The sequence below is a fragment of the Filicampus tigris genome, chromosome 2 (assembly GCF_054856515.1).
Source record: "Filicampus tigris isolate MCC_2025a chromosome 2, RoL_Ftig_1.0, whole genome shotgun sequence".
NCBI classification, from domain to species: Eukaryota; Metazoa; Chordata; class Actinopteri; order Syngnathiformes; family Syngnathidae; genus Filicampus; species Filicampus tigris.
Window position 1 is genome coordinate 21,033,514 of NC_141218.1, and position 18,020 is coordinate 21,051,533.

General features: G+C 40.3%; 1 protein-coding gene across 2 annotated transcripts in view; it reads left to right on the forward strand.

Annotated features, from left to right (window-relative positions):
- The first annotated feature begins 8,052 nt into the window (after positions 1-8,052).
- The window catches only part of tnmd (tenomodulin), a 62,802-nt gene continuing 52,834 nt past the window's right edge, over positions 8,053-18,020 (forward strand). Inside the window, exons 1-3 of one of the 2 annotated variants that reach the window (XM_086023341.1) lie at positions 11,556-11,571; positions 13,142-13,304; positions 13,781-13,915. In XM_086023341.1, coding sequence (XP_085879467.1) covers positions 13,829-13,915 — 87 coding nt within the window. In that variant the 5' untranslated portion in view covers positions 11,556-11,571; positions 13,142-13,304; positions 13,781-13,828. Of the gene's footprint in view, positions 8,126-11,555; positions 11,572-13,141; positions 13,305-13,780; positions 13,916-18,020 lie in introns of those variants that run through there. The other variant, XM_086023340.1, reaches the window with a different exon arrangement.

An 18,020-nucleotide genomic window follows, 5' to 3' on the forward strand; every position in this document is an offset into this window, starting at 1 on the left:
TAATCCCAAAGAAAAAGAAACGTTACAAGTGAGTCATAAAATGAGCCCGAAATGAAATATTCTTCCTCCCTTTGCACCATTACGGCTGGTGAAGCCCGTGGCTAATGACTGGCCTTTACCTGTCGCCGTTCATCTTGAGGAGTCAATTGGTCCGCTTGTGCAGGGTGCAGAGGTAATTACAATCTGGCTATGACTAACGTTTGGCTCGATGGTAGATTCCGTTGCACTCAGTGATGGGATGTCAGGGAGTTGAAGCTCGGTACTCATTCAGGGGAGCGCCACTCTGACTAAACGACCCCAAAGTGAAGATAGCGAAACAGAGAAAATAATATCGCAGAGAAATATTTTCATCTCCTACCTGGAGAAACATATTTGCGGAAATACGATTAGAGGGTATACTAAAGAAGGAGAATGCATTTTCTTTCATTGCTTCTGTTCCAGTTTTGTGTAATGAAAAATGCTGCAAAGCAGGAAGAACAATTTTCTGCCCTTCCAGTCGAGATCGTTTTCACAGGAATGCCCCTCTTCAAATCCCAAATTGTATTAATTTTTAATCGCATTATAAATTGGATGGGGAATACAATTATATAAGTAAATACATCTGTCTCGCCAAGCACGAAATTGAGAAAACTCCCCGGCAAGTGGCAAGGTGAGATGAGAGGAAATGGCTGTTTAAGCGTGAGGTGCGGGGCGATGTGGAGCGGCATAATCCACATTTCTATTCATCGACTTCCTCGATGTGTCAGAGACAAACTCCTCTGAGATTGGCCTTTGTGATTTGTCTCTATCACATGTTTGGTCTTTGCCTTGAACATCAGAGATGAAAGGTAGGAATCGATGCAGGAGTATATTAAAAATGTATAAGCAATCTTTCAATCGTGTCATTCTTTCATTCTGTCACCGCCATTATCACTTCATTTGTCCTGGAGAGCTACAAATTGCTATACACTTGACGAAACAATATTGGCAAAGTAAGCCAAGAGTGGAAGGTTGCTTCAGCAACAAAGTGTTGTCAAAGATAGCCGGGATGATTTTCAGCTTTTGTTTTCTCTTCATCAGATCTTCATATAATACACCTGTTTTCTTTTAAGACTTGGCTTCAGACACCATCGACTTGATAGCCAATACGCTGCAAATCAGCCACACTCAAGACAACAAATCGCTAACCAGATGCACATCAGCCTTCTGCTTGACCAACTGCAACACAGCCTGGGGTCCTTAACTTAAAAATCTCTCTCTGGCTTGAGCCCAATTTGTTACTGTTCTTGTTAAGGTCAACAGTTTTTTTATTGCCGACTTTTTAGAGAGCAGAAATATGGACTACTGTTAAAATACAAAAATATAAGTCTTTTCAATTCTATATCAATCAGTGACGATTGTAGGTGTTTTGTATATGAGCGTAACAGGTATTCTAGATATGCAAGGGGGTGGGTAGTTGTTTTTATTTATTTAACGCCATCTTTAAACAAAGTGTCTTGTAAATAAACTGCTACACAGAGGGAGACATTTTACCAAATTTTGCTGGTCCGTCACCCGTCAGCGGCCAGGGTCAGTCCCTCATTTTTCGCGCCAAACCGAATTGTCATCGTTAGTCAAGTCGATCAGTTAGTTCTTCAGTCCCGCAAAAAAAATAAAATAAAAACACTGTGTTTTTAATACCCTCCGCCCCCCAAAAAAACTGTCACTGACGGACGTGGTTAGTAACCATTACGCTGATGGATGAAATTCCATTTCCGTCAGTGATTAGTCCATCATTTTTAAAAAGTGCACCGTCAATCGCCAGTAAAACGGGCGTCCGTCACTGACAGACTGACAGACCGGTTAAATTTCAGTCGTCAAATTTAACCCAAGCATTAAAAGATGTTAGTAAAAGATAAAAGAGGTATTGTAGAATTTTCAAGACAACAAGAGGATTAAGACTATGGCTAAAACGAGGGGGAAAAAAAATCTTCTTTCTTTTTATAGGGACACTTATTCCAAAAGAAGGAACAGTCCCAATATGGGGTGTTACAGGTAGAGTGTATTGCTAGTACTATTGATTCCCTTGCCTGTTACACTTGCGTGAGAAGAAATAGTGTGAGCGGCATGCAATTACACCTTGGTTATCCAGGTACTATGATGATGACGGTGTGACCCTGCAACCGATTATTAAGCAAATTGAGGTCAAAGAGCATCCAAATAAGGTATCAAATCCATTGTATCACAACATGGTTAAGGCAAGAAGATGTGGCAAATGTTCAGTTTATACACCAAAATTATCTTACTATCCAAGAACCATCGTGAGGCATATTTTTGACAAGATCGAGTATTACCTGTGGAACATCGGTGAGTGCTTTGCACTTTTGAAGTGGTATTTCATCACAAGGTGTCAGAACTTCACTTGAAGAGCCAAACGTCAATTGGGAAAAAGAACACAGTGTAAACTTCCCGCATAAAGCGCTTCCTTTCCTGCCTTCAACGGAGCATGAGGGAAAAACCTGAACGATGACAGTTGGAGAGTCTCAAATCTTCTTTGTCTAGACCGAGATGGGAAAGGTGACTGGCTTCTCGGGTCGAGCCCATTCCACTCCACCTCAGCTTCCTCTTTAATGAAAGCCTGAGGAGGTGCAGCGACGTCGAGGCAGGAAGCGGATGATTAAATCACACAGGATTACTTGTCATATTTGACCTGAATGGACCCAGAGGAGATAGGGCGCAGGTGGGAAACACATAAAACATTCTCAGCCCCGCTCGGGTTGTGTCTGTTTTCTAAATTTATACGTACGTTTTGTTCATGCAAATCATCTTGTCTTTTTTTTTTTCTGAGTAGCATCAGTTTCCCTTCATGTTGTAAAGGACTCTTGGATATGTGGGCCTCTTTCTTTGTGAGTGACAGACAGGGAAGCTTCCTGAAAAGAACTTGTTTTTTCCAGATGGTCACAGTCAGACAGAAAAATGCATACCTTTGTTTGAGGAATCAGCATCTGCTTGAACAACTACTGTTACGACTTTGAGCAGAACTTCTGTGGTCTTTTTGAAAAAGCAACCCAGTGGACTTCACTACTGGTGACGCAATCCGTTTTTTAGCAAATACTGCAGGCAAAAATTCCAATCAAAGCTATCGTGAGCTATAGAGCCAAGACAGTGGAACATTTGGAGTCTGACCAGAATGTTTTGTGTATATTTCTACTTCCTGGTTTTATTTAATTGCTGTTGGCTTGATTGGACACTCAGCTGAATCTGTGTATCATTTGTACTTTCCATTTCCAATTGGCAATCAAAATTTAAAATAGTGATGTGTTTTTGTATTTTTAATCTAACTTTACATATAAACAATTATTGTAATCAGATTCATGCAAGATGACTGACTGCAGTAAAACTGAACCGTTTGAGAGCATTTTCGATCTGCTCGGTCTATTTGCACCATATTGTACTGACTTTCTGGAGACACAGAAGAAGAATGAAAGTAACGGTGTTGTTTAAGTGATTTTCCTTAAGTCTACTAGTCCACTTGCGGTGTGGTGTGTGGGCGGGAATAACTTAAAAACAATGTGATCAGACAGAAAAACTGTAGTTTGGGCAATTGCTGTGTATAACCAGAGCTGGGCATTCCGGCTATGTGACGGACCGGTCCATCTGTCCGCCTATGAAGGACGCCCATTTTGTAGGCGATGAACAAAAGACTGGAACCTTAAAAAGTAAATGGACAAAGCATAGTCGGAAGCACATTTTTTTTCTGTCTATGTAATCGTCGATCGTCTATTTTCACGTGAGGCTTCAGTGTGTGCTGTGAGGACTCCGTTTCCCGATGGCTGTGCCTGAGGCTTCATTAAAGTTGAGAATGTTTAAAGAATGTTTTATGGTTTTTAGTTTCTGGTTTTATTTTGTTTTTGTTTTTTTTGGGTTAGAGTTGTATGTGTACAATTACATTAAAATGGATCATTTAAATATTATTTAAAAATATTTCCTGTGGAGTTAATAAATGTTTTATGATGTACCAGTTTAGTCCTGCGAAGGTAAAAGAGGTCCCAGAATGCTCAACTCTGCTGCTGACACAAGACAAATCTTAAAAGAGAAGCGACTAGATTTACCAAAGCCAAATGTCACAGTAATTGGGAAGATTTATATCAATGGGAAAGAGCTGACGAGGTCCCGCCACTATCAGATCTTGACAACTTCGATATGGGCTCAAATAAGGCCTGCTAAACGGTTTTCAGCTTGACCACTTATCTTAAGGATGGTCATCCTCAGGCAGAATTGACCGAGCATTCTTTCATCACTTTTCTAAATAGAATGTAAAGCACAAGTGACAGGAATCACTCACCTTGAAAACACATCATTACAGGTGGTGGTGGTTGTATTCAAAAGGGATTATCTTACCTAGTGTATGTATTTATAATGCAGTACAACCACCAGTCCCCGTTACAAAATATGTTAGTAATTTTAGAAAACTGTCAAATATGTACATAATAGAGTAAAATATCTCCAACTGTTACCAGGTGTCCTATTGCGGAGAGGCTGCCAATTCATTTTAAAATGTGCAAGTGGAGATGAAAACAACACAGGAAGACAATTTCAACAATGGTAGATTGTCTTAAGGTAGAGGTTACAAAAACATTTTGTCATTCTAATTAAGTGTGATCCAATTAAACGTAGAAGTTGACCGTTTTACTATTTATACATTAAAAACAAATACTTTTTAAACAGTCTTAACTTTAAGGGTGAATGAGGTGGAATAAGCACAGACCTCATTTTGTCTCATTAAGTACAATCAAGTGAGGCCCGCCGCACACCGAGCAATGCGGTAGAATGTGACTGATGTGGCCCATTGCAAAAAAAGTTAGCTGGCAAGTAAACTCTTTGCGGCACACCGAGCAATTGAGCAACACACATCTACTGACATGCAACGGATAGACTGTGACCTTGTATCAGATTTTGAGGTGCCGCATACAATACACTGTACCTTTTCTCTTTGTTTGTAATTGAACCGCAGAAACATGGTGTGATTGTCAAGAAAGCATCAGATTCGCACGAAGAGGGAAAATGGCTCAGAATGAAAGGACAAAATGTGGATATTTTGCGCACTTTACTTTCTAGCCACATGTAAAGTATGTATAAAATTATGAATGCAGCTGGGTATTATTGTAAGTCATACTATACATCTACTTTACAGAGGTGGACATTTTACTAAAGTTTGCCGGTCCATCATTCGTCATCCGTCAGAAGCCTGGGTACAAGTTTGTTAATTTGTCTATTTTTCAAGTCGGACCAAATTGTAATCGTCTGTCAGCAGGCCCACTAGTGGAAACGCGGCATTCTGATTAATATTGCGTTTATGGAATATGAGTTAAGCAGCAAAATCAACCCCTTTTTTGGGTACCTTTTTTTCGTGCCCCATATACTTTAAAGGAATGCTGATTGATTATACAGGTACTGCTCAGAAAATTAGAATCTCCTGAAAAGGTTGTTGTTTTTCTGCTATTTAACTTAAAAGGTGAGTGTGACGTATTATATCAATGAATCAGGACCATTTTGGATTAGCCTACAAAACTGAAGCTTTGCACATTATTCCAATTTTCCGAGTTTGTGAGTTTGTGGTTTTAATAAACTGAAATTTTTAATCAGCAAAGTTACAGCAAGGAACTGCTTGAGATATGTCAATTTGCATGTAATAGCTCAATAAAATGTGTTTAATATTTTATGTTAAATTGCCCAAATAAAACAACTTTTACATGATATTCTAATTTTTCGGGTTGTACCTGTACAACTAGTAGAGCTTTGGGATCTGCCGTCTTGGGTCAATTAGTGGAGCCCAGAGTTCAAAGTAAACATGGTGAAGCTGCATTTAGCTGCTATGCTACACATAAATGGAATAAGCTGGCAACAGAAGTGAAGTCAGCAAGGAGTGTAAATGCTTTTAAAGCCAGGTTAAAATTGTTGCTTTTTTCCCATACCTTTGATTAAAGTGGAAATCAACCCAAACACATTTTTTTTCAATAATATGTTCCCAGCTGGGCCACTGGTTGGAACACGGCATTCTGATTAATATTGCGTTTGTGGAATATGAGTTAAGCAGCAAAACCCACCCCTTTTTAGCCATATCAGTGGGCGGCCATTTTGTCACTTCTGTCAACTGAAAATGGCATCACAACTGCTCAGGGTTCAGCTAAAAAACAATCACGGCTCAGCTTCAGAAAACAGGTCAGCCGTGCTTGGTCGTTACCTGAGCCCTGAGCAGTTGTGATGTCATTTTCAGTCGACAGAAGTGACAAAATGGCCTCTCCCAGAGATGGCTAAAAACGGGGTGGATTTTTATTCCACAAACGCAATATTTATCAGAATTCCTTGTTTCAACTAGTGGGCTTGCATAGAACATATTGTTGAAAATATGGTTGGGTTGACTTCCTCTGTAAGGTCCTTGAAACAATTTTAAATCATTTTTTTTGTTTCAGTTATTTTAGAAACCTATTTTTAGAGTTTAAAGTTTTCTGTTAATGTGTTAAAATGATGTATATTTTTGTTTTCTCTGCTTTGCTTCTGAGTAGAACACGTTTGTGTTTTAAATTCTTGTAAGTGTTGTCTTTCATTGTGTGAAGCACATTGAGTTGACTTGTGTATGAAATGTTTTATATAAATAAAACTGCCCTGCCTTGAAGTCTTGCAATGAGAGCCACATTGTAGCAAAACGTTAATGCTGTGTATGAGATGTTTTTCTATTATTTATATGATTATGATGGTGATGATGATGATTATTATTATTAATCTTTTTTGTGTTAAATCTGAATGCTGGCTGCTGCTAGCAGTGTAATTATTATATACAGATAAGAGGACGTATCAGATGATTTCTTTTATCGACACTCTAACTTCTCCACCAGAGGACTAGTTGAGGTGTTCCACTTTTGAAAGGAGCCCGCCAATTGAGAAATTGGGAATTGTCTTGCACCAAGGGGTCTTCCACATTGTAGCAAAAGAAAAATTAGATGTAGGCGTTATGTCTTGTCCACGCGCGACCTTGATCATATATCATCAATGTCAAAAGTACTCAAAACTTATGTGTGGCTGTAGGAACCACATACAAAATACACTTTTTTGGTTTGTTTTACACGTCTTTTCTGGACAAATAAAAGAAATAACGGTGCGACCACACCTTTTGTTGGGTCTCGATGGCATTTTCAACCGTGTATAGTACAGATGAGACAAATAACTGGGTATCAGCGGCTGACATTATAAAGCTCGCCAAGAGATGAATAAAGTTTTAGGGTGGCATTATTTGAAGAGCTTGAATCACTTATTCAGTCATCCCCTGAAGGCCTTTAAGGTTAAAACCAGTTCAATACTTATTGCATTTAGAAAAAAAAAACATTACTGCACTGAAGACACAACTTTGTTAAAAGGAAAAAGATATACAGTGGAACCTCTGTGATGGTAGCTGTACTTTTCTTGGGAGCATTAAAAATAAAAGCCAAAGAAACAATAAAAAACTTCATGAGTTCAAGTCTCACAAGGTTTGCTGGCCAAAAAGTACATGCACACGGGGGTCTGCTTTGGAATCAGGACTGTCACTGAATGTCACTGGCATCTATATATGATCAAAGATGCATTATTTTTAGTAGATAAATAATCAATTTCAGCTCCATTTAGTGAATTTGGATAAATTCCTGCAGGACACCTGATGATCTTTCACAGGACTCTAATGTGCCATGGCACACTGTTTGGGAGACATTCAAGTAGTGACCCCTAGGAGCGCAATGGTACATGGCCCTTAAGATGCATATCAAGGATATCGAAGAAATGCTCAAAGGGCTTGCCATGAGATAGTGTTTTTCTATCGTCCTCGATGTGTTTAATTACTTCACCAGAGGGCCACTGGTAGTGTTCCACCTTCAAAAGGAGTGCAGGAATGCGGGAGACTTTTGCCTTGGCTTTTAATGGCTATCACAAATGTTGCAGTAATTCCACTCCATCTAAGAAACTTCCTTCCCCTCCCAAATCGCAGCGATGGAATGAGGCTGTGACTCTTTTACTTTGCAGAGAAGAAAGTCATTTTTTTTCCCCCAGCCAAGAGGATCGGAACACATTCCTTCTGTGGGCTTGCATCATGGAGGCTAGCAGCCAGTCCAGCAGCCAGCAGGTTCTCTTTAATGATGTGAGTATTTTTTAGTTATTTATATGTGGATAGTGTAGGGGAATTATATTGTATTGGGTGTTAACTGTTATTCTTGTGATATTTTTAAGAAAATGTTGTGTTACGTTCCAATTGAAGAAAAGGTGATCACCTGTGAAATGTTCCAGCAAAACAAATTAAAATGTTGGCGCCATTAGAAGTTCATTAAAACGAGAAGGGGAGAAAGAATGTGTGCTCTTTGAATAAAGTGAAGGCTGCATGTCTGGAAAAGAAGTGTGCCTCGGTCTCTTGCTGAGTGCGTTGAGTTTTGTCACAATTGAAATTTGTCCATCTTTATTCACTTTTTTATGGCTCGATTTGACTTCTGTTTGCCTTCTCTTTAGTATTAGGGAGGATTAAAGATGGGATTTTGGCTGTGAAATACCTGTCTTTTCACCTGTTGCAGACTTTCCACTCAAAAGAGTATCGGTAACCTTGAAGTCATATGAATAATTATGCATATAACAAAGACAAGACTCACATCAGATTCAAATCATAAAAAGGATGAATAAATGGGGGGTGGTTGATTATCATTCCAAATGTATACATAAGGGTTTGAGTGTGTCTTGGTGTGATAGACTGTCATCACTACTTGCCGCTTCTGCTATTTCCTAGAGCAAGCACTCGCTCTTTCCACACCAGCAGTGGGGGGCCGCAGGCGCTATTCTCCTCAAAGCTCCTAGCTTATTCTGAACTCCAAAACCTTTAAAACAGTAGCTGGCGGGGGGCCCACGCACTCTCACACCGCTCAGTCGGTCGCCACCGCAGCCTTTTCTGCATCTCTTGTGCCCCACTTTCCCTCTTGATTCCGAAACGGCAGACAGTTAAGTTTCCACTCAGCTCAAGTTGCCAGAGCTTATGCAAGGTGCCCCAGGAGAGTCGTACGCTCCCCAGCAGGCCTGGAGGACACTTTGAAGTGCCTCACGTTTTATAGTCACTGTCACTGACGTGCCATACCCATGGAATGCATTAATGGCAACTACATTAATGCACCTACCAAAGTCATGCAATGTACGTAGAAATAGAATATTCATATTCAATGCTGTTCACCTTGCTGCTGTTCTCTGAATCATTAAAAATGGTAGTACAACAAATTAAATAGTACATTTTTAAGATGAGTATAGCACAGTTAAACACTTGAGGTTCAATACAATCCATTTCATTTGGATTTGGACAGAATGGGCAAAGGTACTCACACGCTGTAAGTAAGTAGAAGTGAAATATATGGTGAAAAAAAAAAGCTGAAAGTAGAAGTACTGAGTGAACTCCTTTACAGAAGTACAGATTTGAGATGTCTTCATTAAGTACATCCATCCATTATCCAATCCGTTTATCCTCACAAGGGTCCCGGAAGTGTTGGATCCCGTCCCAGATGTCTTCGGGCTATAGGCGGGATACACCCTGAACTGGTCGCCAGCCAATTACAGGGCACACAGAGACAAACAAACATTCGCATTCACAATCACACCTAGGGGCAATTTAGACTGGCCAATTAACCTACCACGCATGTTTTTGGAATATGGGGGGAAACCGGAGTACCCGGAGAAAACCCACACAGGCACGGGGAGAACATGGAAACCTCACACAGGAAGGCCGGGACCGGATTCGAACCCACGACCTCTGAACTGTGAGGCGGATGTGCTAACCAATCGAACACCGTGCCGCCCTAGTTAAGTACAAATGGAAGTAAAAAAAAAAATGTGCAGTCAATTATATACAATAGTAATTTTACTAATGACTCAAGTCCTTCTCCTATTAACTTGTGTAGTACTCGTAGAGAAGAGAGAAAGAAGTGTTGGCACCTCGCATTGGCTCAGGCTTTTATGCAATCAATACATGGTACCGTAGCTTTGCCAAGGTTGTAAAGTGACTGACAACAAATACGGAATTAGCTAATAGCAGAGCTGGGCAGTCCGTCCCTGGGCCGGACCGGTCGGACCCTCCGGCCCAGCCGGATGCCCATTTTTAGGGCGGAGGGGTGTGGGATGACAAATTAAAAAAATGGCTGAACTAAGCAGGGCCGGAAGTGGATTTTAGTCCGGCCCACTAATCGGCCCTCATGCATGTGACGTGCTCGCGAGGCGGCTAAATTTCATCTCAGCCTACTCGGTAAAAGGCTTCTTTTTAGGCTTCTTTCAAAACAACTTGTGTCCGGGAGTATATTCAAGCTGCGCGCAGCACTCAAGTACGGCACATCATGCACTTTCCTGCTTCCGGAAATACGACGTATACTGCTGTATAGTGGTTTGCCCGGCATGCTTTTATTTTGAAGGCTGGGAAGTGTGAAGGAGGGGAAGATTGGAAAATAAATAACTTGTTGAATGCTTGCAGACTTGTTGTCTGTTGGACCCAAATAATTATACAATACGACAAAACCAACCCCAGGGCTCGCAATGGAAGTAAGCACACGCAGTTGGGTAAGTACGTGAGTAAGTGGCGCGTTTGAAGCGTGTCCACAGCGGGTTTGAATAGTATGTTAGCCAGCTAATTGTCTTTAAATAAACCTCCTCCGTTAACATCCCTCCCGCGGGCGCATCATGCACATTTTGTTTGTGTGGTCGGAACGGGGCCAACAATGTTTACGAATATGGCCGGGGGGGCGCGGCCAGAAGGGTACCCAGGTCAAGGGTGGAGGGTCGGAGGGTTAATGTGAAAACCAGAGTCACTCTCACAACCAAAAACATCAAAATATTATCTTCAGTAATGCTGCATTCGAGGAAGTTGGGAAGTTGGACTTATCAATTAGATCAGGGGTCGGTAACCATTTACACTCAGAGCCATTTCGACCCGGTTTCCACGGAAAAGAAAACACTAAGAGCCGCAAACACGTTTTGACATGTAAAATGAGATATATTTACACTTGTGCAACAGTGTGTTGCTTATGAAATCCATGCAGTCCATCGATGTTTCAGAATATTTATTTTTATGCATTAAATAAACACATTTTGAACTCTTACAGAAAAGGGCAGAGGTGAAGGTCTCTTTCAAATAAATTAAAAAGTTGAACTTAAATTACCCATCTAGCAAAGAAAATGCCTGAATTTAGAAATACAGTGAAAATAAGAGCACTATTTCACTGAACAATGAAAATAACTGCCTGAATATTTTATTTTACGTGGTTAATGGGACATCTGCTCCTGACCCTTTGCGCACATGCAGCGTCTGCAAATCAGGGCTGGGAAGTCATTTTCATCTTTCCGCAGGACTGTAAATTGCCGTCTTTTCAAGAAAAATTGTTTTTTTTTGTGAGTGTAAGCGTTCATATTACATTATAAATGCGACTTCGGTTTCTTTTCTTGTGTGAACGTAATTGCAGCCCGAAAGTGATCGGCACACGAAGAGGAAGAGTCACTCATGACGTTGCTTTTACGGAAGTAAATGTGGTGGCAGCGTCGGGACATTACGACAGTGGAGCGATTCGGTCAGAGGTAGAGATACAGTATTTGGGGGAAATTATGAAGCGAGGCTTTTTCGATCTGGAGACGCCACTAAAGATGACATCACGTCACAACCGCGCGTAAAAAAATGAGCCGATTGAGCTGTGGCTGATCGATTACTACTATCAGCATAAATGTCCATTTTATGCTCCACGTTTCTAGTGGGATTAAATTAAAGTCAAATATTAAAAAAAGTCAATACTATTACTCAAAACAACTGCAGATTCGCTGTCAGCTATATTATTTTTAAAAATCGTTTCTAAAGTTATTAAATGTACATGAAAACTAATGACGTTATCGCAAATGGCGTATGTATGTGAAGTATCCCGTAAATTTCACAATCAAAGTGTGACATATTTTAGAAATGCATCTGAATGGAATTCATGTATCATGAAAACGCCACAAACTGGAAAGGTATATTTTTTTCAGAAATTGTTGGTCAAATTACAAACTGTACACCTTCTTCCAGCTGCTCCTTTCAAATAAAGCATGTGTCTTTTTGTAATCAAAAGAAGTCAGCAGGTTGTCCAGTCTACTGCGGTTGAACAGTCACAATACCAAGTGCAAATGAGGAGCTCGACTCCCTACAGAAAGTCTGCTGGAACAAAAGCCTGCCTTTATTAATTTGTGCCGTCAAGCTCAGGGAATTGCTGACAGCGGGCAGATTAAAATTAAATTTGAGGCAGAAAAAAAAAATGAAAGAAATTAATTGTAACCTTTCCATGGAACTTGTTGCAGTCACCTCATCCCTATGCTCTGCTCAGGGCGGGGTGGCGATAGTTTAGTCGTCAAGAGTTTTTAATGGTGAATAAATCCTGTTGAATGCCACAGTCAAAAAGGTCATTTCTTGTTTTAATGTAGACGTGAGAAAAGAAAGAAGCCAGAAGAAGGGTAGATGCCCAGTGCCTTTAATGCTCCAGACCAGCTGCTTAGCTTAGCTCTATGGTTTTCGACATGCACGTCATAAAATCAATCTTTTCAACCGCAAACTGTAGACCTAATGTTTGCTTTAAGAATTTAATTTACAGTCACCATGCTTCCCACCTAATCTGGAAAGGCTGACATGCACAATTGATAAGAGTCTCCAGTTTTGCTCAGCAGATTTTCATTGAGAACATTTAACGTGTAGGATTTTTTTGCTTGCAAGGTGAAAAACTGTGTGTGGTACTTGAGCTACGTGCTGGGAGCAAACATTCAGGTGGCCAATCAAAACGCATCCTCCATTTTCTTGACTTAAGATGCCGGCCCACAGCCAAGTTGTCAGCGGCTATATAAAGTATTAGGGGAAAAAATTGTCGAATTGTGGCCAGATGTAGCCTCTTCCGATTTAATGAATGAAACTTAAAGGACTGGCAAAGGGACACATTTGTTGCCATCTTTTGGGATGCCTGCTGGTGCTTTTCCATGTTTTAGAAATCATAAGCTGTTTTGTCATATAAGCAGGTATAATTTGGCCATATATCAACTAATTCATCCTCTACTACATAGCCGCCGACAAATTCGCTGAAATCATGTGAAGGAAGGATGCATTTTGATTGGCCACCTGAATTTCTGCTGTCAGTCAGCACACACAGCACTTTGGACCAAACAAGGACACCGGTTGACCAGCGACCAAGCAGCTTGTCTCAAGAGGGTCCAGTAACCAATACTCCCACAACAACCCCCACAGCACTCACTGAGGGATGAGGAATGTCTTCTCCTAGTTCACAAAGTACATGTAGGCTGTAAGTTGTTCTCCGCAGACTCATCGAAGTTCTCCCATGCCAGAATTTTTTGCCTCAGCAACCACCAACGCTGCATTCCCCTTAGTCTATGTGTGCCCAACAGCTGTTTTTTTTAAAATCCTACAGGTCAATAGGCCCAATAGAACTCCTTCTTCATCTTGACAGCATACAGATTTTAAATGATATATTGGTTATCCAATCCACCCTTAAATTGAAGCCATTTTTAACCTCATTTACCACTTGAACACAAACCAAATTACCATAGGCTGAACTAAAGCTGATTTTTGTATGTCTGCCACATCAATGTATGTCATTTTACAAGCGTTTTGCCTTCTCCCAAATGGTCCTGTGATCGTGACCGAAAATCAATCAATTTTGCCTTTGTACTACTTTTTCCACTTCTTTGTTCACAAGCTGTTTTTCCTCCTTTGGACTCCAAAAAAGGAGTGAAATCATGTCAATCTCACCAATTGCAGGTTGAGGGGGCTAAAGAGAAGAGGGTCAAGTATCGCATCTACCAGCGCATGGCCCTGATTCTGGCTTTCGTCTTCCTCCTTTTGGGCCTCTGCGTTTTCAGCTTGGCATATCTGTGGACCCCCACTCTAGGAAAAGTAAGATGTATTTTACTTTATGTCATTGGATTCTGTGAATGCAAAAGAGACTCAAACACTAAAGACATATGTAGTTTGAGTGAAGGATTCTAGGGAGGCACACCATCCAGTTGAAGTGTGAGTTATTTTAAAGGCGTATTGGATATTTGTTTAATTTTAGGTCTCTGTAAATTTAATACCCCCTTTGGCTGAGGCCTTTGTACGGTATGCCTGTGTATGTAGCTAAATCCGTGTTTGCAGTGCATGCGTGAAAGCAATGTCATTGTCACTACATTTGGCAAATGGTGTCGAGATGAAAGTAAGATGACCAAACCCCATTTCCATTACAGCAAAATCGCACAGGTTGTATCAAAGCAAAAGTACATAAGTACAGTGCACACTCTATTCATGCAGCATTGTGGAAGTTTCGCATGTGAAAATGTCAGCCTGTTGCATTTATCTACTTTCTGATCACACTGTCAACGTTTTCTTAATGGAACAAGCTGACCGGAAAGCCTGCAGCAAGACGCGGACCCCTTGGCAATGTAATCGGGATAAACTCTTGTCCTGGCAATTTATCTTCTTAAATCCAATCCAATCACACTTGATGGAGAACATTTTCACTCGGCTGCTTTCCCCCCAATATTCCCAAGGTGCCAGAAAAAGCTTATTTGCCCAAACTAAATGGAAAACAAATCAATAATCTGACATCCAAAAATGTGTGATACATTGTAAACACACTTGGAGGGAAAATAATTGAAAGTAAATGATGGTTTATGGGTAGCTCATACATGTTGAACGTATTTTAAACACAATTATTGAAGAGGTCCACATATCACATCACTGTGTGCAGAATCATTACTTCAAAGAAATGATTTACATTCAAATAAAGATGCAAAAGTCACCTCAAAGCTAAAATTAAATCAGGTTCATTTTTTTTCACTTCCAGGGTCGACAGTGTTGTCCAAGTTATCTGCTTTTAACAATCACCTTTGAGCAATTTCCTTTGTCCTTGTTAAATTTTTCATGCTGCAGGTAGAGCAGTCATTATTTCCACTTTAATAAGCTGTGATCATTCTCACAAGGCACCAAATGTGTTGATGGCAGAGAACCCCAGCTTTTGCTTTAATGGGGTCTTTGGGGGAAGGGATCATTCTCTGGCCTCCTCATCAATCGAGCGACATGGAGCCAATTTAAGGAGGAGAACCAGTCTGTTCCATCTGATGGACAGGTGCTCCTTACTTTCAGTGAAAGCGCAATCGCCCCACAAACCACTACGGAGGCCATTCCAAAGGCGAAGCAATGGATTTACAACCAGACAGACAGATGGATGGACAGAAACATTCTGCCAGATGGAGAAGTTCTAGTGCAAGACTGTAGTAGTCAGCGCCTTGTTTTTTTTTGGGCAAGGGGAGGCACCAAAAGACAGACGAGCATTGATTTGACAGCTAATGGACAACATTGGGTGTAGTCATAGTGACTTTGGGGGATATAAACTCAGAGTTCAGTGTTGACGTCCTCAGATATAAATACACATTCAAATTTATTTTTTTAGGGTCCCCACGGGCAACTCAGTGTGTCTTCACACTTGATTTTTGTCGAGACAAACCCTGATGAGCGGTGTTTCAGTGTGACATATTTGTTCCCTCAAATCTGCTCTTTCAGAGACTTCAATCAATTATGTCCCATAGAAACGTTCCAGTTCATACAAAGTTTAGTTTACATCCATCCCCCTAAATTCCTGAAGGATTCCTGACAATGCATTTAGTCTATTTTATTTCTGTACAGTTAAGTGCTCAAAATGATAGATCATATACTAGAAATTTGCCATGTTCATGTAATATTTCTGTTACTTTTGTGCATTTCTTTTGACTGTGCGATCAGAAAGAAATATATTTGCCTTTGCTTGAGACAAAAGAGAGCATAAATCAGTTCAGACAGTGGATGTCAGGAAGCTCTCAGCAAACATTTCTTTACAATGAGCCACACAGCAGCTATAGTGTGTCCAACCATAGGGCATATCCAAACCACCATATCCTTCCACTAGCCAAGCAAACGATGGTGGGATGCAACCCATCAACAGCTCAAAGTAGTCTAATAAATACACACACACACACACACAAGGCTACATTGGGAAAATTCATGTGGAAACAACATATACACAAGCCAGCCTAAACTAGACACAGAAGCCTATTACAATGAGCCAGACATTCAAAAGTTGAGGGAAAAACAGTAGCCTAGATAACGGCATAATATAAAAGGACAGAACTTAATTGCCAGTAATACAGAATCTCCAAAATGTCCATGATAGGTACAGAATTATTGTGTCCTTGCATCCATAAAAATTATGTTTACTGCCAAGTGACATGAACACTTATTGTGTTATTTTACTGTATTTGTTTGACTCTTTGAAAGGAAAACTGAACATTTTTAAGTCATGCAACTTGCAAGGGACAGCGGCCAGTACTGTAAACTTCAATTTGTAAACAGTTCTGTATTTATTTTGGGTATGGCTGTTAATGCAAAAAAATAAATAATAAAATACAGTGAAATTACTGAGTTGAATACAATGGGCTGATACAAAATACACGTGGTAAAAATAATATTCATCATTTTCTATAGTGCTTGTCCTCATTAGGATCACAAGTGAGTTTGCGGGTTTCGGGTGAGAGGTGAGGTGCATCTTGGGTCATATAGAGACAAACATCAAATCCACATGATCAACAAAGGTCTTACCACAGTGTTCTCCCCAAAAAGTCAATAAATGGATGAATAATGTTAAATCTTACATACCGGTAATATAATTTGCCAGATGGGAGATCCAGATCACAACATTAGCAGCAGCTCACCAAGACAATGCGTTGTTATGTACGTTGTACCCTCAGCATTGTATGTCGAAAACCGGGTTGGTAATTTGCTTGGTGCGCTGTATCTCAATTTGACAGGAGAACCACCTGGGATCTTTTTTTAATTACCTGCAAACATATGTCGTTACACAAGCTTTGGGAAGATTCCGCCATCTTCCCTGTGCCAGTGTGCGTTTGTGTGTATGGATGTTGGGGTTGTGCACTCTCCGTTACATCAGTGTGCATTCTCTTTTGGCTTACGGCGAATTTTCTGTTTGCTATGTGCTCATTTTTGTTTTGGGCCTTAAGTCTCGCTGGGGGATTTCGCTTCCCTGTAAATTCATCCTCTGTTATTACTGGTTTACATCAGCACCCTTTGAAAAGGGAGACTCAGAAAGATGAGACTTTAGTGAGAAATGCAGTCTTCAAAAATCCATCCGGACAAATAGAAAATCCAAATGATGTGTGTTTGTACATGAAAAAAATGCAAGGTTAACGCCACAGGTGTTCTTTGTAAATTCTGTAAGGTAATACACTCTTAAGCTTTTTTACTGAAATTGTATTATTCTTATCCAATAAATTTAAAATGTACTGAGTTAAAAAAAGGGAGGGGCAGGGCATAATTAGTAAACACACATTCAAAACATGTTGGGTTCAACGAAGACCCTAAATAGTGCATATGTGTGAATGTGGGCTTGAATGGTTGTTTTTCTACGTTTGCTGTGTAACAGGGTATACACTGCTTCTCGCCCAATGTCTGCTGTGAATACAGTAATCTACAGCACACCTGCAACCATAATAAGGACAATAAAAAAGAAATAGATGGGCTGACTTCTATGCTTTATTTATTTCTGACTTCTGGAAGCCCAGTGAGCCACCTCTAAATTGGTTGCAAAAATGTGGATTCAGTTTTCAAATCCTCATTCCTGCTCAAAATGGTGAAATGCAATAAACTCACTTATATTGAAATAGCCCACATTAAAGCACTTCATGGTGCTGGATAGTCTCTTCTCATTTTCATTTCAGATGGTGTAAATAAGGTTAAAAAATATTATAAATAATACATTTGCTTAGCACGTAATGTGTGAGGCCAAGCATTACAAATCATATTCATATCAGATGTGATCTTGTGCTATTTTTTAATTCATGAACCACTTTGAAGAGGATTATCTGCAAATGGACAGCCAGGCTGGGAATAATTGCGGACCTGTAAGTGAACCTTGAATAGCTCACAAGTGCTGCTGGGTTGTATGACCAAACCCTTATCCCTCCCGGCCCCC